The sequence below is a fragment of the Schistocerca nitens genome, chromosome 1 (assembly GCF_023898315.1).
Source record: "Schistocerca nitens isolate TAMUIC-IGC-003100 chromosome 1, iqSchNite1.1, whole genome shotgun sequence".
Classification (NCBI taxonomy): domain Eukaryota; kingdom Metazoa; phylum Arthropoda; class Insecta; order Orthoptera; family Acrididae; genus Schistocerca; species Schistocerca nitens.
This window is the reverse complement of record NC_064614.1, coordinates 1,122,182,838-1,122,202,568: the sequence shown is the minus strand read 5'-3', so window position 1 is coordinate 1,122,202,568 and position 19,731 is coordinate 1,122,182,838. Positions and strand designations below refer to the sequence as shown.

The following is a 19,731-nucleotide window of genomic DNA, read 5'->3' as shown; positions in this document are numbered from 1 at the left end:
TTTTCTCCTTTCATCAATTAAATTCAATATTTCTTCTGTTATCCAAGGATTTCTATTAGCCCTCGTCTTTTTACCTACTTGATCCTCTGCTGTCTTCACTACTTCATCCCTCAGAGCTACCCATTCTTCTTCTACTGTATTTATTTCCCCCATTCCTGTCAATTGTTCCCTTATGCTCTCCCTGAAACTCTCTACAACCTCTGGTTCTTTCAGTTTATCCAGGTCCCATCTCCTTAAATTCCCACCTTTTTGCAGTTTCTTCAGTTTCAATCTGCAGTTCATAACCAATAGATTGTGGTCAGAATCCACATCTGCCCCTGGAAATGTCTTACAATTTAAAATCTGGTTCCTAAATCTCTGTCTTACCATTATATAATCTATCTGATACCTTTTAGTATCTCCAGGATTCTTCCAGGTATACAACCTTCTTTTATGATTCTTAAACCAAGTGTTAGCTATGATTAAGTTATGCCCTGTGCAAAATTCTACAAGGCAGCTTCCTCTTTCATTTCTTCCCCCCAATCCATATTCACCTACTATGTTTCCTTCTCTCCCTTTTCCTAATGACGAATTCCAGTCACCCGTGACTATTAAATTTTCGTCTCCCTTCACTACCTGAATAATTTCTTTTATCTCGTCATACATTTCACATATTTCTTCATCATCTGCAGAGCTAGATGGCATATAAACTTGTACTACTGTAGTAGGCATGGGCTTTGTGTCTACCTTGGCCACAATAATGCATTCACTATGCTGTTTGTAGTAGCTAACCCGCACTCCTATTTTTTTATTCATTATTAAACCTACTCCTGCATTACCCCTATTTGATTTTGTATTTATAACCCGGTAATCACCTGACCAAAAGTCTTGTTCCTCCTGCCACTGAACTTCACTAATTCCCACTATATCTAACTTTAACCTATCCATTTCCCTTTTTAAATTTTCTAACCTACCTGCCCGATTAAGGGATCTGACATTCCACACTCCGATCCGTAGAACGCCAGTTTTCTTTTTCCTGATAACGACAACCTCTTGAGTAGTCCCCACCCGGAGATCCGAATGGGGGACTATTTTACCTCTGGAATATTTTACCCAAGAGGATGCCATCATCATTTAATCATACAGTAAAGCTGCATGGGTATATACTGATTTTCTAAACTGGCTGCCTGGAACATTAAGAGAGATAAAACTTCTTGTTGTTTTTGATGTTTGATCTTATTGTTAAATAATGTAATTGAAACTGTACCAATTTATTTGATCCAGCATCTTACCACTGTCCTGTCTAGCTCCCCACTGTTTCAGTGTTCATTCACGCTGCACAAATTGACAGCTCTTAAACAGCTCAAAAAGTGTGCGATAGTTTGTGTTTCTCAGCTACTGTTAAGGGGGGATGTAACGGAAAAAGTAAACATGTATTTGAAACATCATTACAGTCATACTTATTAATGTACAAATCTAAAATTTTGTATGTGTAAAGCAAAAGAACTGTGTTTTAAGAGAAAAATATAAAATATTCAGGATTAATATTTTGCCAGAAATTAAAAATTTTAATTTTTTATTGTCTTTTTAATAAAAACCTGTTACTCAGATTCCAGTAATGCAATTAATCTGAAAATTTTATCGTAGTATTCTGAGAAAGTTATAAGACCACTGAACTACAGTTATTAATTTATGGTACAAATTGTATCATTAACACAGTTTTTAATTTTGCACATCCAAAATTAGCTTTTTTTCTATATACCTTATGTGATCAAAAGTATCCAGACACCCCCAGAAACATACATTTTTTATAATAGGTGCATTGTGCTTCCACCTACTGCCAGGTACTTCTTATCAGTGACCTCAGTAGGCATTAGACATTGTGAGAGAGCGGCTTGGGACAAACGGCTGAACTCACAGACTTGGAACATGTTCAGGTGATTGGATGTAACTTGTGTCGTACATCTGTATGTGAGAGTTCCACACTCCTAAACATCCCTAGATCCACTGTTTCCAATGTGATGCTGAAGTGGAAAAAGTGAAGGGACACATACAGCACAAAAGCGTACAGGCCGACCTCGTCTGTTGACTGACAGAGACTGCTGACGGTTGAAGAGAGTCATAATGTGTAATAGGCAGACGTCTATCCAGACCATCACACAGGAATTCCAAACTGCATCAGGATCTACTGCAAGTAGTATGACAGTTAGACGGGAGGTGATAAAACTTGGATGTCATGGTTGAGCACATGCTCATAAGCCACATATCATGCAGGTAAATGCCAAACAACGCCTTGCTTGGTGTAAGGAGCATAAACATTGGATGATTGAACAGTGGGAAAAACGTTGTGTGGAGTTATGAATCACGGTACACAATGTGGCAATCCGATGTCAGGCTGTGGGTATGGCAAATGCCCAGTGAATGTCATTTGCCAGCTTGTGTAGTGCCAACAGTAAAATTCAGAGGCAGCGGTGTTACATTGTGGTCGTGTTTTCATGGGGAGAGCTTGCACCCCTTGTTGTTTTGCGTGGCACTTTCACAGCAGAGGACTACATCAATGTTTTAAGCACCTTCTTACTTCCCTCTGCTGAAGAGCAATTCAGGGAGGGCGATTGCATCTTTCAACACAATCGAGCACCTTTTCATAATGGACGGCCTATAGCAGAGTGGTTTCACAACAATAACATCCCTGTAATGGACTGTTTTGCACAGAGTCCTGACTTGAATCCTATAGAACACCTTTGTGATGTTTTGGCACTCTGACTTCATGCCAGGCCTCACTAACCAACATTGATGCCTCTCCTCAGTGCAGCAGTCCATAAAGAATGGTCTGCCATTCCTGAAGAAACCTTTCAGCACCTGACTGAATGAATGTCTGTGAGAGTGGAAGCTGTCATCAAGGCAAAGTGTGGGCCAACATCATATTGAATTCCAGCATTACTGATGGAGGGCACCATGGACTTGTAAGTCATTTTCAGCCAGGTTGCTGGATACTTTTGATCACATAGTGTATAATCATCTAAAAATCAGAATGTTATTGCAGGATCTCATATTTTTTAGTTCCAGTGAGACAGCAACACGTTGCAAATCAGTTCCTGAAAATTTCATAGCATTAGTGCATATACTTTTTGAGAAAAGGTTTCTAATAATGCAAAAAGTATAAAACAGAGAAAATGAGGTTCAAAATATTTTATTCCCATACTTATACATCTAATAAGCTTACCTCCATTTTAAAATCTTCCATACTGATACTCCTCATCCTCCAGCTTTCTCTTCTCTCCTCTTCAAATCTGCCTGGCCTGTATTTGCAACTAAGACACTAATCTGTCAGCTTTCTTGACCCTGCTCTCGTCGATGGTGTAGAATGCTTTTGTTGTAAACACACCAGGATCTATACCAACTGTCTTCAGCACTTCAGTTCTGCCATTATGTCCATTATTGTAACATAAAATTGCATCACAGACACCTATTCTGAGTACTTGAAGTCCACAGAATGTCATTTTTGAGCATCTAATTCAAATATTGAGACGTTCATCTGCATTTTGTGTCTTTCCATGAAGACACTTCCTCAATAAATCAGGGTTTGCAAGAAACCTGAATATGGGCTTTTGCATTCGTAACAGGTTCTGGTAATGAGTGTTTATGTGAATGTGTCTCATTTCTATTGTTGAACACAAATCGTCTTTCAGACACAAATTGTGCATATTGTGGTGTTTGGTCAGTGGATAGTTTGTGGAAAAAAATTGCCCACACAGCATGCCTCATTGCCTTTAAATAATTTGCGTTTTTTCTGATAGCTCTCCCATAAAATAACTGAAATGAATCTAGTTCTTTCAGAGTGAGCCTGCCTTTTCCTCCTAGTGATTTTCCATCCTCAAGTACTTCACCTTTCTTCTCTTTCAGCAAGTGATGAAGCCTACCACCAAGCCTCTTTTGGATGTGCCAACACGTTCCAACTTTTGTGTTATTGTATTGTACAGAGTTTTATCTGTTACAGCTTTGAACGAAGAGGAGTCCCTGTCACTAAGATATTTAGTATATCTAACACCATACTGGTCCTCAGATCTGGAGAACATCCTCGCAACTGCAGCAGCCTCCATTCCCCCACTTGAGCCACTATAATTTTTAGGGCATGCTACAGCATGCTTTTCTTGCTACAGTTTCTCACTGTCTTCATTGTTGGACATTTTCCGTGTTGCACACTGGTGGCAGGACTTAGACATTATTTCTACATCTAAAACTTTACCTGATCCAATACCAATAACAGATGCAACTCCATACAGAGGTATGTGACCCCTTTTGAGGCAGGTCCCATGTCACACAGGTCAGTAATATTTGTAGGAAATTCACTGTCCTGTATATCTACCCCAAGATCTATTTCTTTTTGGTTTATTCCCCCTGTTTGGCAGTATAACTTACAGCATAGGACATTTCTTTATTTATTTTTTCAAACCTTGCGTAAGGTGGAGGCATGTTCAGAAAGCCACACAATAAATTACCACCTTCCCTGCCATGTCCAAGGCATCTCAGAGTATATGCTAACCTAAAATAGCTGTTATTGGTACCAGTGTCAGTTGTTTTGGAGGAGGAAAATGAAAATTCATAGTCACATGAATTAGAAATTAATTTAAAATCACAAACTATTCCTGCTCTTCTTTCTTCAACAACAATCATGCATTCTGTATTTTTACAGCCAACACCTAAACATGAAAACTTTATAGCCTGACACAGAAGCTCCAAAACAATAAGTCTGAATCCAGTGGAATCCATATCAACATCATTCGTGCACCTGTACAATTCTCCCTTTATTTCAAGTTAATTTTTTGGAGAGGTTACATTTTAATGAACACATGGTTCAGTACATGAACGATTTAGTTCTCATTTAAGAATGTTTTTTGTAATTTTGCACTAGGCTGTTAAAGTAATTCAAAGGAGGACACCAGAACTTCTGCAGAAGCAGAAATTACAATTGGCAATCCGCAGTCCTCATGACTTTATCATTGGAATAATCTTCTTCTTGCTCCAAGTCAATGATCATTCATTTTATTCGGGCCAAGTAGTTGACTTCATTCTTTTCCTGTGATAAAACTATTGTTGTCAACTGAGCAGGGAAGGATCAACACTGGAGATAGTGAATGCTGGATTTTGTGAAAAATTTTAACTTGTTTTCCATAAATGGACTAGCTTTAAACTTCAAAGAAGGAAAAAAAGGAAAAAACTTGCAATACTATTCTCAATCTCTTGCATTCATAACTTACTCTCTAGCACTGCATCTTTGGTACAGTTTGAATGTTTTACTAAAGACCCCATACAGGAGGGAGCCATTTGGATGAGAATTCTCTATACCATTCAGTTGATATTGAAGTGAGCATTTGTTTGAAATATTGACTACAATTTATGACTAATATTTTGTTTTCCCCTATCCTACAAATCTTAACTAAAATATTCAGGAAATATATGACAGTTTACATTTTAATAATCCAATAAATTGATGTCTGAGTCTTATCCAGAACATTGGTGGCTGACATTGCTCTTGAAGTTACTAAAGACAAGTAACAAGATTATTTCCATGTAAGGTGTGTACTGCTGCAATGAGTAACAGTATGTAGCAGTAATGAGAGAGAGTAATGGAGTGAAAGAAGTAAATACTGCAGTGTCAATGAATATTTGCCATTGAGGAATGACTAAAATTCTATGTACAACAACAACAACAACAATAACAACAACAACAACTACTACTACTACTACTACTAATAATAATAATAATAATAATAATAATAGTAGTAATGGTAATGCAACACTTAGTTACTTACCATCAGCATCTTCCACAGAATATGTTCCATTTTGCACAGGAAGCCTGACATAGTAGGATGATACTTGGCTTAAAGGATTATACACAGTCACCACAAAATTCTCAGAGGTCTCAGATATTTCGCACTGACTTATGTTGCTCAGGAGGCATGATGAGAATGAAAGTGTGGAATTGCCACCTGAAGAGATCTTTCTGTAAATGGAAATAGCATATCATTTATTTGCCAAAAATATTTCAATTTCTTGTTTACCATCATAATAAAAGTATAAACTGTTCTGTTTTCACCATAATGTAATTTTTCACATATTTGTTCTCCCAAGAGTGAAGACATTCTAACAGAAGTGTTACCTACTTCAGTGCCCTGTCAACAATATTTCCACAACCCTGAAATCCATCATAAAGCATGCGATTATAGTCATCGGCCACATTCTGTTTTGCTGTCCCCGTGATGGCATCATGATGCTGAAGGACTCCCATGGTTTCTCGTAAATTATCTAAATCTTCACTGAAGGTGTCTTCAACATCTGCCAAGGTGTATAGTTGTTTGCAGACCTGCAGTAATTTTGTTTGCATTGTAAGAGGTATTTATTTCTCAAGATTGTGGGATATTTTGAAACTTTGAAATACGTTTTAAAATTTTCCTTCCAGTCTACATTTTTACTTACCTGAAGGAAGTTATTTCCTCGTCTTTCAAAATATTTGCTAGTGGCTCTAGAAGTGAAATATCCTGTCCAGTACTCATGAGAATCACTGGCATAAGGAAAGAAATCATCTTCTTTTAGTTCCCATGTTATATTTGCCTCATTAACAGCTTTCAAGTAACATGATGGTGTTGAGTACAATGCATTTAGTCTACCTCCATCTGCTTGCAAATCATTCACATACCTGGTAAACATATTATCAAATCATAAATATATTTCTCCACAGATGTTCATCATCAGTTTATTTACATTGGTGTTTTGTTACTGAGACATGGTCTTCCAGCCTCAGTAATAATCAAGTTTAGTTACTGTGTCTAATCATTTACACGTGAAAGTATTCCTGCAAATACAATCTATTTCTACCAACAGAAGCATAGCAGAATTTTCAGGGAAGAAATACTTTGGAAAAAACATATTACTTCTTCAGACATATGTTAGGTAACTTCTAGATTTGTCTTTGCTGCTTAATTGCTACTTTTTACTCTATATTTACACAACTCCTCTGACAATTGACAAACATTAACAGTAATGTAAGCAACGTGATGTGTTGTGCCTCAGTAGCTTATAGGCTTCAAACAGAAAATGTTCTAAATTTCAGTAGGCAACTGGACATGGAACTAAAATGGAAACAACAGATTAAAATGTTTCCCAGTAGTTAAGTGCAGTAATATTTATAGGGTTGTGTTGTTTTGGGGGAGGAGACCCGACAGCGAGGTCATCGGTCTCATCGGATAAGGGAAGGATGGGGAAGGTAGTCACCCATGCCCTTTGAAGGGCATGAAGGAAAACCTAAATCAGGATGGCTGGACATGGGATTGAACCATCGTCCTCCCAAATGTGAGTCCAGTGTGCTAACCACTGCGCCACCTCGCTCGGTTAATATTTATGATGAAACAACTGGTGCAGTATGCCAGTGAAAAGCCCTTGTGCACTGTCCATCATGAGCATTTCAAATTGTAGGCTATATGTAATAAGAACTCACAGAAATGGAAATTCTATCACAGAGATAGAAAAGATATTCACACCACAAAGTAAAGCCATTTGGATCATTTTTAAAAAGAGAGAAAAGAATCTTATTGAAATTGTTTTAAGGACCTTAATATTGCAGCTTCTCCTTCAGTATATGTGTATATTTAAGACTACTGTGGCTGCCTTATAAGATCCCACAAAACTGGAGACCAATGTGATCATAGATACACACAACAACAGCTACAGGAAATAAATGAGGTTCCTTTCAAATAGACAGCAAAAAAAGGTGTCAGACAACAGATAGGGCTCTGTCAACCTAAAATCTTAGTGGCCTGCCCCTTTTTTCCAACCTTTCCCTACCTTATCATCATTCTTCTTTGATGAAGGAAGTAACCTTTTCAAAGGACAGATATAGGTTTTTCTTGCTACATTTAACTGTGATTATTTGTAATTGTTGGAATTTAGTGTCCAGAAGAAAAGTATTCACTAGTCATTCTGTCTAGTAATTTTACAGTTCTGTAAAGTGAAATTTCCTTATTGATAAAATAATCATTCATGTCATGAGATATTTCTAGTAAAGTGTGATCTATTTGGTTTTAGAACAGTTTTTTAACCCTTTAGACATTTGATACATATTACCCATTCAGTAGCGATGGTTATTCATCTCTAATTGAGGCTACATTGTTTGATTTTTCTATTTGCTAGTGAGAACTTCATAAGAATACTGCTCACTGTGAGAGTATTTCTCTTAGTATATGTTTCTATCTTCCTTATAAGAGAGATGGTAAAGCCAAGTTCCTCCTTCTGCATATAATATAAGACATCACTATGACACGTAATGCCAGTTGCTGAAGCTGACAGTGATGGTGACTATTGGTCAGACCTCAGGTGATGAATTTGGTGTCAGTCAGACAAGATCCCAGACTTGCTGGGTACAACCCCTGTGATACTCGCTCTTTGGCAGCATTCGTGTAGCACATGGAGACAGAGGAATTCTAGGAACTGGGAAAGCATTTCTATTTACCCCCTCCCAGATTCCAAACTGTTAATTCCTGCCCCTGTTGTCCATGTTGTGCCTCTTCAGCCAAATTATTAAGTAATATTTCCATCATTACACCATCTGCACCTCTCGTTTGCATATTGTAAACTTTTTCTGCTTATTATGAACTCTTGAGATTCAACACTTTTTTAATCTCTGTTTCAGTGAACTCTACTGCATTAATCAATTAGATTTTATTTAACACTAGTATGTGTATTCTACCATGCAGTTACCACTTACTTTATTAATTTGTCCAAGTTGACAAACCAAGCTGCAGCTTCTTGGTAATGGAAATCTCCTCCCATTGTGACAAGAATGTGGTCAGTCTTCTTATGTGATGCCTGTTCTTCTATATATGCAACAAAATCTGAGATCTGGCACAAACAAAATTAAGTAATTAAGTTTATGACTTTCGTAATATCATCTCTAAGCTGAGACTTGCAGCAGTTAACAAAATCACTACACATCACTATTAAACAACATAGCATAAAAATTATTGAAATTGACCCAAGTAACTAATAGCACACAGACATTGTTTGGTACTGGTATTAATCATCTGCAGAGAAGAGACCAAAATATTATTAATAATGAACAGAAATAAAATAGCGTTCTCACAATTGGGAGCTTGTATTTGGTATTTGAACTGTTGTTGCCAAAAATCATGTAAAGGTACAGTACTATCCAGAAGAGTAACATCAATACATGAGAGAATATTTCATAAATTGCATGTTGGAAGAGCTACAGATAAATGTAAGGCTTAATAATACAGTGTTTGGCATATGGGAATGTGACTGAAAATGTTCTGAAACTGAAGATACACTATTGGGGAAGAAAAATGGAAGCCTTCTGCTACAACAGCCAAACAGTTAGAGAGTATGAAGACTTCTGGCTCCCTTGCATGACTGGGAGTCATGTGGAATACTCTCTTTGAGGTGGTTCAAGAGTTCTGCTGATGGCTGATCTCCATTCCAGGGAACCAACAGCATTAAAGAGTACTTGGTTGTGGGCTGCAATTTGCTACTCAATGCATGCTGTATATGAATCAGTTCTGGAGATCTCACTGGCTTTTCCATTTGGTGTAATTGTCTTATATATCTTCACTTTTGAGGAATTCATTTGTCAGATCTACTCAATGGGGACAATTTAACATCCATGATCATCAAGTATGAAATGATGGCACAACTGAAAAGTTATATATTTGTTTGCAATATCTCATTGCTGTACTTCATGGCACTGCCAGTACTCCTTCAGTCACTGACTAGTTCATGTAATCTCCATGGATCAAACTATCAAATTAGTCTCATTTCCCAATGTCCCTGTACTTGCTACTACTACCTGGCCACACTTTACAGTAGCAAGAATAATTCCAACCAAAGCCATTGGAAAACTCTTCAAAAACTGTTAAATTTGTTGATAATACAAGTATAGTGATGAAGGGCCCAAACACATCCAATCCAGATACAGCAAGTGGAATAATGGAACAGACTTACAACTGGTTCATAGCAAATAGCTTAATATCTTACCAAGCTTATGTCATAATTTTACAAAGAGACAGGATTGTTGACCAGAATTTATTTCTGGAAGGAGAAATTCCAGTTGTTGGGATAGACACACTTGAAAATGAAAAAAAAAGAAGCTGCTCATAATTTTGAGAATGATAATTTCCTCCTTCAGGGATGAAAGAGAAATGATTTATGGAATGTTAGGAAGGAGGATCAGGTCACTCAGAACCCAGGATGAGAGATTCCCACATGTTGTCAGGATGACAGGAAACAAAGATCAAACCCACTAAATTAAGCTCTGTGTTAGGAATTTCAAAGCATTCAGGTGGATAACAAATTGAGGTGAAACCATCATGTGGAAAAGTTAACCAGAATGCTTGATTACACCTGCACCACACTTATAAATCCCTCCCACTGCATTCACCTGCAGACATGGCCATACCAAGGGAAGGGGGTGGTAAAAGAGGCCCATGAAAATGTCACAGGGAAGAGAGAGAGAGAAGGGGAAAAGAGAGAGAAGGGGAAAAGAGAGAGAAGGGGAAGAGAGAAAGAGCGAGAGAGGGAGAGAGAGAGAGAGAGAGAGAGAGAGAGAGGGAGGAAGGCAGGGAGGGAGGGAGAGAGAGATCATTGCCTACAAGGAGAAACCTTTCCCTCGGCCCACTACTGTAAACTCATGATGTTGTCTCAGCGTCATTTCTAGAACGTCATTTCACCAAAGCAGCATAACAAAGAAATAACTACTAACAAAGAGATGTCTATTGCTTGTATGTTTTGTGTGGCAACAGTGTGCTCAGTTCACACAGCTACCACTTACACAGATTACTCCTTATCAGAAATGTAATTCTTGTTGCTGCATCGCTATGGTGTCACACAGTTTCATAGGTAGTGAGCAGGTCCTGAAGTAAATATGCTATTTGACTACATGTTTACAATTTTTGTTGCTTTCTGCTTATTGAGGACTGGAGTGAGATGTGATAGAGGAAGCAAGCAGAGACAGTGGCAAGGATGTATAATTAACATGCCACTCAAGTTAATACTTTTCTTGGACCCCAGCTTTGGCTGATATCATCTGCTATGTAAGTAAAAAAGAAATTCAAGAGTAAGCTTTCTGTGGCTGATCAATAATATTATGGGCTGATATCATCATGCATTTGGTTAACTATACACTGTACATCTAAGTTGAAACCTCATGTAAACAGTCATATGCTCTTCCAGCTATAATCTGCATTGCTTGAGCATCAGGTGTTATGTATTAGGTATTTTGTTGTTATTCTACACACATCAAAAAATAATTTTGCATCACTTCGGTTCCAAGAGTTCTGGAACCCGTACAGAACATTGGAATTGAGATCAATATAAACATCATTTCCACCCTTTTTATTACTCATGAAAACCACACAGTGCATGTTGTACCACCATACAGTGGGACCTTCAGATGTGGTGGTCCAGATTGCTGTACACACTGATACCTCTAATACCCAGAAGCATGTCCTCTTGGATTGATACAAGCCTGTATTCATCATGGCATACTATCCACAAGTTCATCAAGGCACTGTTGGTCCAGATTGTCCCACTCCGCAATGGCGATTTGGCGTAGATCCCTTAGAGTGGTTGGTGGGTCACGTCAGCCACAAACAGCCCTTTTCAATCTATCCCAGGCATGTTCGATAGGGTTCATGTTTCGAGAACATGCTAACCACTCTAGTCAACCGATGTTGTTATCCTGAAGGAAGTCATTCACAAGATGTGCATGATGGGGGTGCAAATTGTTGCCCATGAAAAGGAGTGCCTCACCAATACGCTGCCGATATGGTTGCACTATCAGTTAGATGATGGCATTCATGTATCAGCCAGCCATTACGGTGCCTTCCATGACCACCAGAGGTGTACATTGGCCCCACATAATACCACCCCAAAACAGCTGGGAACCTCCACCTTGCTGCACTTGCTGGACACTGTGTCTAAGGCATTCAGCCTGACCGGGTTGCCTCCAAACACGTCTCCGATGATTGTCTGGTTAAAGGCACAAGTGACACTCATCAGTGAAGGGAATGTGATGCCAATCCTGAGTGGTCCATTCGGCATGTTATTGGGCACATCTGTACAGTGCTGCATTGTGTCATGGTTGCAAAGATGGACCTTGCCATGGATGTCAGGAGTGAAATTGCACATCATCCAGCCTGTTGCACACAGTTTGAGTCTTAACATGACATCCTGTGGCTGCATGAAAAGCATTATTCAACATGGTGTTGTTGCTGTCAGGGTTCCTCCGAGCCATAATCTGAAGGTAGCATTCATCCACTGCAGTATTAGTCCTTGGGCAGCCTGAGCGAGGCATGTCATCAACAGTTCCTGTCACTTTGTATCTCCTCCATGTTCAAACAACATTGAAGACGTCTGGACACTTCCCTTGTTGAGAGCCCTTCCTGGCAAAAAAGTAACAATGCTGGACATGATCGAACCATGGTACTGACCATCTAAGCATGACTGAAGTACAGACAACACAAGCCATGTACCTCCTTCCTGGGGAATGACTGGAACTGATCGGCTGTTGGATCCCCTCCGTCTAATAGGCGCTACTCATGCGTGGTTGTTTACATCTTTGGGTGGGTTTAGTGACATCTCTGAACAGTCAAAGGGACTGTGTCTGTGATACAATACCCACAGTCAATGTCTATTTTCAGGAGTACTGAGAACCAGGATGATGCAAATTCTTTTTTGATGTATGTAGAATGAATGACTAAAGTTTCTTTGCTAAGCACTGTACTAAATGTTTAATCTGTATATTTCTTGTATCAAATCTCACTAGGTTTTTGGTTTCACTGTGCTTCATTTTTATTCATCTTACTTACAAAATTATGAGATTTGCTTGATCTCTGTAGGGAAAATAGCAGAAAGGTAGTTTTATGGGAGCTTGGAGGAGATGGGCACAACTTTGGCAGTTCTACCAAGGACACAGGATTATGTCGGTACATTGGATGTTAGTGTGGTTCTTGAAAGATGAGCCACTGCTTGTGCATAAAAACTTGTGGTTCCAGCACCATCTCATTTTTCAGTTGAAGTCTGAGATCATCCGGATTAGTGATTTGGGCAACATTGGATAGGTTGTGGTGGCCCAGTTGTTTGGACTGCATGTTCTCACAATTTGAAGCCACTAGACTACTATCTCTGGGGTCATGACATCCTTATCTACAAAACCCCTGTGAGATCTGAGGTAGACCTATTGGTGCAGGTTGTGCAACAGATACTAGAGGACCTGGGACTGATGTTGTGTATGGAGGTATTGTATCTATACTGACATTGTTGATCATCACATTGAACCCTACTTGTAAGTGAACCCATATAACAACCACCAGGAGTCAGAGTGTGTTGCAGTACTTTGCATGTAGTGGGAAAATAGTATGTTTCTGGAAATGACCTCCTTTGCTAAAGTTAATTGTCTTGGATGCCACTACAAGGCCTCAAAGTCTACAAAGGGAATTTAGTTACACCCTGTATACAGCAAAGTAACATAGAATAAGTTAATATGGATCTTTGTCAGTGTGCACTATTAAAAAATGTATGCATGTAGACTGGAATCATCAGTCAAGAAATCATGTTAACAATTGTTTCGTTATATAGATAAAGGAGATAGCTGCAGCTGAGTTGCATGTTTGATGTACATAATGAAACTGTAGTGTAAAATATATTTTTTGTCAGTTCACTTAAAAATGATTGTTTTGATTAATAGGACACTGCATTTTGTATCACTAAAGTCCCTAGGAATAATCTGTCAGCTTACCCTAGTTTTAACATTGTAATCAGGACTTTTCAGATCATCAATAATGGGCAAGTCATCACAGTTGATGTCAAAACAAAATCCACTTGGTGGATAGTAGGAGTTATTAAAAGTTGCTGCAAATAATCTGGATGATGTACCTGCAAGACACATTTTTTAAATACACTACACCAAAGAAATCAACAGGTCATAATAAAGACACAAATTATAAATATCTGATCTCCAAGTTTGTGTTAATCAGCTAAAAATGAGGTTAAGATGATAATACAAGACATTAATACAAAAGTGTGTTGATTGTGAAAGATATGTTTTTCATACCAAGATTAGCACTGCCTTGCCATATCATCTCTGTGTTCTTTGTCTTGTATCTCCTCTGGCGGTCTTGATAGTCTGATCTAGCAAAGAAGACACCATCATACCCAAGCTGAGCAAAAATGGATGCCATCTCTCTGGAGTGTCCAAATGGATCAATCTGCCATCCTACATGGGGACGACCACATACCCCAAATGTGTCATTTAGTTTCCTGAAAATTTCACATCTTGTTACAGACCTGTAAGAGTTTGGGGGGTGGGGGTGGGGGGGTGGGGGGGAAATGCAATATTCAAACAACTTTATGAAGTGCCACTACCAAAGAGGCCATGGTGTAAATGCCATGGATAATAAAGCAGAAGCAGTAACATCTTGAGTAGCTTTTCATCCAGTACAAATGAACTAATAACACAGCCATATTGCAGAATCAATGTTTTTAGCATGAACAACATACCTGTTGCATACAAGCCTATTTACAGCAAAACATTGATGGATGTTATATTCTGTGGCCAAATGTTTTGACAATGTTGGCAGTATATTACTGAATATGATCAACGGCAATAATCATATTTTTTGCCAGTACCAGGTTTCTTGATACTCTGAAAGGAACAAACATACTGATTTCTTTGAGAATAAATTTTTGTTATTTAGGGGAGTTCATGCTGACTTGAAATTTCCTGGCAAATAAAAACTGTGTGTTGGAGCAGAACAGGTTCAAGTTCTGGTCTGGCACACAGTTTTGAATATCAAAAATTCATGCTGATTCCTGTTTATTGTTCCCTGTCCTTTGGTTTCCATTCTCGCTAATACCTCATAGCTCTCTCTCTCAAAGTTGTGTACCAAATGTGTACTATATTGTCAGATTTCAGCACTCTTCTTTCTCCTCTTTCCTCCCCATCTCTCTCAACATTGGGTACCAGAGGGGTGTTATATTTCCAGGTTATTATTCATCTATATGTATATCATACTCCACAAGCAGGCAGAGAGTACTTTTGGTACCACTAACTGCCCCCCTCCCTCCCCCTCCTTTCTTTTCCCTCTCACAAATGACGTGTGGGAAGAATGGTTATCACTAAGCCTCTGTATTAGCTCTGACTTCTCAAATTTTCTTGATGTGGTCATTTCGCAAGGTGTATGTGGGAGGAAGTAATGTGTTGTGCGACTCGGCTCAGAAAGTGCTCTCTCAAAATTTCAATAGTAAACATCTTTGGGATGTATAACACATCTCTTGTAACAGCTGTCACTGAGTTTGTTGGGCATGTAATACTCTTGTGCCCCTAAATGATCCTGTGACAGAACACATTGCTGTTCATTGGATTTTCTCTCTCCCTCCTATCAGTCCTACCTGCTAAGGATACCAGATTGATGAGCAGTTCTCAAGAATCAGTTGAACAAGTATATTGTAAGCCACTTTCTTCATGGATGAGTTGCATTTTCTTAAGATACCTCCTATGATCTCACCCTGGCATCTGCTTTTCCTAATATTTGTTTTTTGCGGTTGTTCCACTTACTCCTAGACATTTTATAGTATATACTGTTTCCAACAATTTGTCATCAATAGGGTAGTTGTAGAGTAGTGGATTTCTTTTCATGTGTGTGTACAAATGTTACATTTATTTATGTTCATTACTTCTCTTCCTTCTACCTCCTCAGAGAGAGTAGCAAAAGCCACTGAAAAAACCATTTTCTTAAGCATTTTTGCTATTTTGCATACTCTGTTCCTCCATTTTGAGACTAAAATAGCATTCTTTAAATATATTTCATTGTCTTCAAACTGAAATTTCATTTGAACAGAACATGGCAGTACTTTGCCAGGCATGATCATAACAGAGTGACATAACTTTTTTTTCCTCCAAGCTTTGAACTGACTAAACTAACCAGTTAAAGAGGAATCTACAATGAAACACAGAGTCTGAAACATTTCACATAATTAACATATATGAATCATTGTCAAAGAGGAAAGAAGTAAAAAATGATAGAAAAAATCCTAGAACTGACAAAATTTAATCTTGAACCTTGTAGACAAACACTTACCATTTATACTCTGAGAATATTGTGATAAAGTAAAAAGCATTAGATTTTGTCTATTTGTGCTGAAGATGTTAATATCAGAATAAGTTAGTCAACACAACGAAAAATAAGTACTTTTGAAAGGTCAAAATTATCTGCCAATTTAGCATCTACCACAGCAACAACATTCAGGCATTCAGCCTCTATTATGAAACACAGAACTTTGAATATCTGCATCATAGTATCAGCCATAGTCAACAATACAAGTCTGCTGTCTACAAATCATGGTTCATAGATACCATAACACCGGTTCCTAGTCCACTATAAACTGTAGGTCCATCTATAACTGGGAGAGTCAGTCTGTTTGAATGTGGATGGGAAGTAGTGGCATAACATATACAATTGGACTATGACCAGCAAAGCACTGTGGTATTCAAACCAGTCTTTGGGTTGATAACAGCCCCACCTTTATTCCCCAAAAGAAGGTTCAACAAAAGCCACACTGCCTTTTTGGTGACATATAGAAGAGTTGTATCAATCCAAACAATGTGAGACAATCTCCACACAATCAGTTTGGTCTCTGTTCATTCATTATAAACAACAGTACAAGCTCCCCACCCCAACCGCCTCAGTATCACAGTGCACAAAGAAGGCATGCAAGGAAATATCTGAAATGGAATGTCGACCAATGGAGTTGAGTGCTCTTCACCAACAAATGCAGGATTGCAGGAGTGCATGTTGTAAACATACAAGACTATGTGTTTAGCAGAGAAGTGAATCAAACACACTGCCCAGCTCTACAGTTAAAATTTTAGTGATGACTATGTCATTCCATAGGATAATATCTGAGCACACTTTCCCCCACCTTGCATACCTTCCTCCACGAGGCAGGAATTGACAGAATGGAATGTCTTGTGGCATCTGCTGAGATGAAACCAAATTGAGCATGCTTGATATCAGTTGAAACTCGCAGTGTGTCAATGCGTGAACACTCATCATACACTGCACACTGAATTACCTCAGGAAGTCTGCAACCAAATAGTGGGACATGCCTGAGTGTCAATCATGCACTGGGCAGATGCTAAGGAGCATGTTGTAATGGAAGGGGCACAGCAACAAGATACTGAAAGTTACTGACAAGGGAACCTCCCCATCGCACCCCCCTCAGATTTAGTTGGCACAGTGGATAGGCCTTGAAAAACTGAACACAGATCAATCGAGAAAACAGGAAGAAGTTGTGTGGAACTATGAAAAAACTAAGCGAAATATACAAACTGAGTAGTCCATGCTCAAGATAGGCAACATTAAGGAGAGTACCAACTCAGTAGCGCCGTGGTCCTGTGGTTAGCGTGAGCAGCTGTGGAACGAGAGGTCTGTGGTTCAAGCCTTCCCTCGAGTGAAAACTAATTTTTTATTTTCAGACAATTATCAAAGTTCAGGCACACACACACAATCAACTTCACTCTCCAAAATTCCAGAACATGTTCAGATTTGCTTGGACATATGCAGGATTTGATGGTCTACACACGGAAAAATTTGAAAACGTTAAAAACATATGTTTTGACAGAGCACAGGGAAAACTGTGCGACTGTGAAACTGTTGCATTCATTTGTTGCAGTTTATCTGACAAACTCTTATGTTTTCATCACTTTTTTGGGAGTGATTATCTCATCCACAAGAAAACCTAAATCGGGCAAGGTAGAAGAATCTTTTTACCCATTTGCCAAGTGTACAAGTTAGGTGGGTCGAGAACATATTCCTGTCATGTGACACACATGCCGTCACCAGTGTCATATAGAATATATCAGATGTGTTTTCCTGTGGAGTAATCGGTTGACCTATGACCTTGCGATCAAATGTTTTCGGTTGCCATTGGAGAGGCACGTCCTTTCATCTACTAATCACACGGTTTTGCGGTGCGGTCGCAAAACACAGACACTAAACTTATTACAGTGAACAGAGACGTCAGTGAACGAACGGACAGATCATAACTGCAAAAATAAAGACAGTAAACTTTTCACTCGAGGGAGGACTTGAACCAAGGACCTCTCGGTCCACAGCTGCTCACGCTAACCACGGGACCACAGCGCTCCTGATCTCATACTGTCCTTGACGTTGCCTATCTTGAGCATGGACTACTCAGTTTGTATATTTTGTTTATTTTTTTCATAGTTCCACACAACTTCTTCCTGTTTTCTTGATTGATCTGTGTTCAGTCTTTCAAGGCCTATGCACTGTGCCAACTTGTAACTAAATCTGAGGGGGGTGCGATGGCGAGGTTCCCTTGTGAGCAGGAGATTTTGATTTCACTGACATGTACTTTCAAACAAAGTGCATTTATATTTTGGTTATTTTTTTGTTTTCATTTCACATTGACTTCATTTTTGTAGTTTTATAAGACTTATTTTTTCATTCAGTGCTCCACTTCAAAACTTTTTGAGCACTTTATGTACATGTATGTATTGGATAATTTGAAAGGGAAAATAATTATGAAATTATTTTACTGAAGGTTTTGCTATATGTGCTATTAACAAGAATACAGAGTACCTACATTTGCATATTTCACGGAAAGGATGTCTGATGTAATAAGTTTTAAGCTCATTTTTAACACTTTGAGCTCCTTACTCCTTGCATAACATCTTTGACACCTTTTGATGGATCTTGGCATAAATGCAAAGAGTTTCATTCTGAAATTTGGACAGGAGTGCAATACCTTTGGCACTGTTTCTGTATATTGTTGTGTAGGTTGTAACCTCAGTTCATCTTAAACTATTATCATCCTTCTGATTCAGAAATAACATTAAAAAGTAAATGTGCAGAAATATAAAAGTACCACAAGTGTTGAAGAGGCTTTTTTATGAAGCTTCATTATTGATTTTATGCAGTGTTCAGAGGGCTGTATTATGAGATTCAATATTTATGTCTGTACCTGCACTATGATAGAGAATTATCCAATAAGACCACGGACAGCAAAAGAATAAAAAATGTGCAAACATTTTTTATGCACAATAACACACTGAGGGATTCTTCTCAGTATATGTAGAATGTAGGCATTGTTTAATATCCTTATATTCCCGAAGAGAGAGTGGTATTTCAAGGTGTAATCAGTGTCTTTCATCAGACATCCAACAACTCCAGTTGTTTTATTATCCTTCTCTGTTAATGTTGTCAGTGTCTATGAGCCATTAGTTTCTTCTTTCCTTCACTCTACACTTCTTATCTTACCATGTCTTTTGAGTCCCACTTTTTATCATACTACCACTCTTTTCATCTCTGTGTCCATCATATGACCAGTGTTCTTCATAGACACTGGTGAGCCAAAGCATTATGAGCACCACAAGACTGCATGCCACCTAGTCACATTGTGAACAAGTGACATGGTAAGGAGATCATATGAGTGGAGTAGAGATGAATGGGGAATCATTCTAGCAAATGGGGAAATCCAGTGACATTAGAGACTTCGACAAATGCAGATTGTTATGCATCTGTGCATGGGAATGAGCATCAGTTGTTCATGTGCTGCTGTAATGAGTATCTATAGAAAGTGGTTGAAGTATAGTGGAACCACAGGAGACAAAGTGTGTCATGTACAGCACCTCATTACAGAATAAAGTGGTCAAAGACTTTCCAG

The 19,731-nt window shown here is 38.6% G+C and overlaps 1 protein-coding gene across 1 annotated transcript in view; it reads right to left on the bottom strand.

Moving 5' to 3' along the window:
* LOC126199194 (lysosomal alpha-mannosidase-like) overlaps window positions 1-19,731 on the bottom strand; it is a 90,511-nt gene that overhangs the window by 52,679 nt on the left and 18,101 nt on the right. Inside the window, exons 5-10 of the mRNA XM_049935977.1 lie at window positions 14,099-14,304; window positions 13,784-13,920; window positions 8,741-8,874; window positions 6,457-6,676; window positions 6,144-6,343; window positions 5,793-5,983 (exon numbers count right to left, since the gene is read on the bottom strand). Of these exons, the coding sequence (XP_049791934.1) occupies window positions 5,793-5,983; window positions 6,144-6,343; window positions 6,457-6,676; window positions 8,741-8,874; window positions 13,784-13,920; window positions 14,099-14,304 (1,088 nt within the window). The remainder of the gene's footprint in view (window positions 1-5,792; window positions 5,984-6,143; window positions 6,344-6,456; window positions 6,677-8,740; window positions 8,875-13,783; window positions 13,921-14,098; window positions 14,305-19,731) is intronic.